The 4,298-nt window shown below is 33.2% G+C and overlaps 1 protein-coding gene across 1 annotated transcript; it reads left to right on the forward strand.

The window, feature by feature from the left end:
• Positions 1 to 2,678: 2,678 nt before the first annotated feature.
• LOC126722813 (RING-H2 finger protein ATL57) lies at positions 2,679 to 3,608 on the forward strand. Its single transcript, XM_050425954.1, has one exon. The coding sequence runs from the start codon at positions 2,839 to 2,841 to the stop codon at positions 3,550 to 3,552; it is 714 nt and encodes a 237-aa protein (XP_050281911.1). The 5' UTR covers positions 2,679 to 2,838; the 3' UTR covers positions 3,553 to 3,608.
• The last annotated feature ends 690 nt before the right edge of the window (positions 3,609 to 4,298 follow it).

The raw sequence follows: 4,298 nt of genomic DNA on the forward strand, positions 1-4,298 counted from the left end.
TGCTGAGATAGAGTAAATTTGTGGTTTGGTAAGAGTACTTGCAGCACACAAATGATAATTACTATAGTTCACAATCGAATGAGTTTTATTATAGCTCACAAATGAGTGTTTTTTGGAACATGCAACTCCTACTGCTAACGGTTTGAAGCCATGTCATATCTGTAATGCAGTAAAGATAAATAGCAAATGAGTGTTCCCAAGTAGATCAAAGATGACTTTTGTTTATCATTTGGAACTAACAAAAATGTGAAAACCATAAATGCAAGGTTCTAAACTGATCATTAACATAAATGTGCTAACGGTTTTGCTTTTGTTGGAGGATTATTAGCAAGTCCACAAAATCAGGTAAAGGTAAAGGCAAAGGAATAGAAGTGAGCACACCAAATGAACATATATGGATTTGGGTGTACATGGCATATGATTTAAGAAATTGTATATTAATTGCATACATAATGCTACCTTCAACAAAATTAATCAAATAATGTAGTATGAAGTCCCATAAAATTGTGCCACTTCTTTTCTTAGGTTATTATAAGCAAGATTCCAACCATTGCCATTGCATAATTTTTATTTTATTAATCAGTCAGATGCAAGACCCTAATTGATAGTTTAAATTTTAAAATTAAAACAAAATAACATATTCAGTGACTATTACGAAGCAATAAAGGAAGAAGATACAAAAAACACTTTAAAGTATTTTTTCTCAATTTATTTGAAATATTGATTAAGTAATTCTTTAAATTTGTGTTTCATACATTTTATGGATAGTTGAGGATATTAAAGATTTAATTCTTCATTTTATTTTAAACTTAAATTTGTGTTTCATACATTTCTATTTCATTAAATTTATACACAATAGCTTTCCCGTGCATCGCACGGGTTAGCGACTAGTTTTTTCATATTCTCGAAACCGATTGTGCTACACAATATGAATGGAATAGCTTTAATTAAAGTTCAAACCTAACCCAAAGAGGAGTTTCCAATGAACTGTTTCATCTAAGTTGTATGCATGTTAGTGAATATCATACCAAAAGCCGTTCCAGTAGTCGAAGAAACGCAATATTTTCATACCTGTTAATTTTAGGCTCTTATATATTCCCAATGTATTAAACTATTAATTCAGCTTATTGCTTTATAATACTTTTTATTATTTTTCTTGTAAGGACCAAAACAGTTGAAAACCCCAAGTATAACCAATATAGTTTGATACTTCGATGTGTTTTAAGATAATATCAATATTGGTTTAGTGGTCAATACCATACATCATATCAATACGGGGGAATTCTAGCCTTTTACTCCTATTTTTCAAAATATTTGGTAATATACCCCTATTTCCAAACTATTTAGATCCGTGCCCCTGTTCTAAAACTTGATTATATTAAAATCGAGTTTCAATAAAAAAAAAATAATAATAAAAAAAAAAAGCATGGAACTTGAGTTCCATAAAAACGCCACTATAAGTCTCCATGAAACGTAGCTATAGGTAAATTTTTTTTTTTTTTTTTAACTTTGATCAGCCCAAACCTATAGCTGCGTTCAGGAACACCTATAACGGCGTTTTAAATGGAACTCAAGTTCCATGCAATTTTTTTTTTTTTTTTAATTTTAAGTTTGATCAGCCCAAAACCTATAGTTGTGTTCAGATCGTGCTATAGTGGCATTTTACAGGGAACTCAAACTTCATAAACTCAAGTTCCATGCAAGTTTTTTTTTTTTTTTTTTTTTTTTTTTTTTTAAGTTTGATTGGGCATAACTTGATTTTAAACCAATCGAGTTCTTCATTGAAAGTCGATTTTGAGAAAATCGAGTTTCAAAACAAGAGCACGAACTTAAATAGTTTGAAAACAATAGCATATTACCAAATATTTTGAAGAATAGGGATAAAAGGCTAGAATTCCCATCATTACGGTAGATACCGGTAATATAACTCTTTTTTTGTTTTTTTAGAAACAGTAATATAACTTGTGAATGTTGGACATCATCCTCCAAAAGAATATCGGCATCTTGTCCATTGGTGCGATAAAATTTTGATTGATTGAGAGCATAAGACAAAAGATTTGCTGAATGCATAAAGTAAAGATTTTGATTTGAAAGAAACAAATTAGCCCAATAGGTAAAACTGATTGCCGGACACGCCTAGAATATTATAAACAAAAATAAAAACTGCAGCCGTTGCTGTAATTTTGACTAATTATTATCTAGTTAAATCTATCACATACATTTAAGGTCTATCAATTTCTATAATTTTTTATATAAAAAAAATTAAAAAAAAAAAACCCAAAATAAACTAGATATATTAGCTGTAAAAGCTGCTAATTGGACCACCAATACACGTGTTTAATTTGTAAAACAAGTATTACTAATTTGGATGACAACCATAACATTGCTCTTTAACGTTGAGTCAATACTTTTCTTGGTCATCTTCGGCAAAAGCAATTAGTTTCCTAATACAAAACTTAATACTACTTTAGAACACCGTTCACGTGCACTTCTACAAATTGGCCTTGTCCACAACATAAAAGGACAACAACCCAACTTCACACGTTAATCAACAAGCCTTCATTGACTGTGTTGAGACCCACCAAAGCCGACCCCATATCACTTGCCACGTCACCTTATCCAAAACCGGACCTTTATAAAATATATAAAGATATAAAGGGCTCACTCCCCCAAAAACACACTTGAAACCGTCATATAAAAAATAAAACCTAAACCCACAGAAACGCATATATAAAACCCACAGTTCTGTCTCCCTGTCTCTAAACAATGCCTCTCAATCTTTAACTCCTTCAGTTTTTTAGGTTTCAAACTCTTTTTCAATAGTCTTTCTTCTAAACAATGAAAACCCTGAACCGAAAACTACTCCAACTACCAAACTATGCATCCCTCCCCACCCAACCAAACCTCGCCACGTCATCATCATCGCCACCCACATTGCCACCTATTCACCACCCATTGTATAGCTCTATGGTTTTCACTTTGGCCGTGTTTATAGTCGGGCTTTTGTGTATGGGGCTCTACTCTTTCTACCTACGCCGCGTCTCAGGCGATTTTTCCTCGTCTGATCGTCGGGGGGCGAGGAATTCTTCTCAGCCGTCTGATCTTCCAAGTAGGACGATTAATCAGAGTGTAGGAGTGGACCCCGAGACCGTTCAGGCTTTGCCGGTGTACTCTTACCGTGGGGAGGAGAAGTACCAGATAGATTGCGCGATTTGTCTGAGCGAGTTCGAGGAACACGAGGCTGTCAAGATGATACCTTTTTGTAAGCACGTGTTTCATCCCGAGTGCGTCGACGCGTGGCTTTCGGGTCACGTGACCTGCCCGGTTTGCCGGTCGAGCAGGTTGTTTGAAGGGGAGGAAGGTTTGGGTGTGAAGGAGGAGAAGTGTGATCAGGGTGTGAGTGGGTCTGATGAAAGAAGATTAACGGTGGGGAACCACCATGACGTGTGTATCGAGGTGATGGTGGTTGTGGGGTCATGTAATGTGAGGAGGAATAGTAGTTGTTCGAACTTAGCAAATCAAGCTATGTTGCAAAGAACTTTGAGTTTTTGAGACGTGTAAGCTTTGTATATCAACAATATACTCATTCCTAATTAGTTTCTTTTTTACCCTATTTTCACATCAAGGTTATATTTTTTTTTTTAGACTATCTATGTAAGTAAAAAAATTTGGAGATAATTTGCCCACCCTTTTTTAAATGTTATCATAACTTTTGAGTAAAGTTGTGCTGTATTTTTGTGTTAAAATTTATTTCCCTCTCCCGTCCTTGGATTTGTTTCTCAAAAAAAGTGGAGAAGAATCAGAAGTCATTTGAAAATATTTATTTTAATTTTGTCTCTTTCAATTTTATTATTTTTCTCTTATTTTTTGTTTTGGTTAAATCATTAGTTAGGCTCAAAGTTTAAGCTTTTATTTATTTTTGTGGGTAATAGTAATCCCAATTAAGTTGGAAGCTAAATTATAATTATAATTTTTTTTTTTTTTTTTTTTTTTTTTTTTTTTTGGTGATCTCTAAGTCAGGTATGAACATGTATGAACTTGACCAGTAAATTTGTTGATCAAGATGGTAAATTGCAAATTCGGCTGATAAAGACTCAAAACATTTTAAGATGGTGCTATTTTCCATATCACTATTTGCTGATTTGTGGCATCACCTTTCTGGCTTTCTCATGTGATGAGTCTTACTTGGGTCTTATTATATGAGTAGGATGAATGCATAAATAATAAACAACAGTGGGGAATTTCTTTTTTTTTTTTTTTTTTTTTTTTTTTTTTTTTTTTTTTTTTTTATTTACGTC

This window comes from Quercus robur, chromosome 1 (genome assembly GCF_932294415.1).
Source record: "Quercus robur chromosome 1, dhQueRobu3.1, whole genome shotgun sequence".
Classification (NCBI taxonomy): domain Eukaryota; kingdom Viridiplantae; phylum Streptophyta; class Magnoliopsida; order Fagales; family Fagaceae; genus Quercus; species Quercus robur.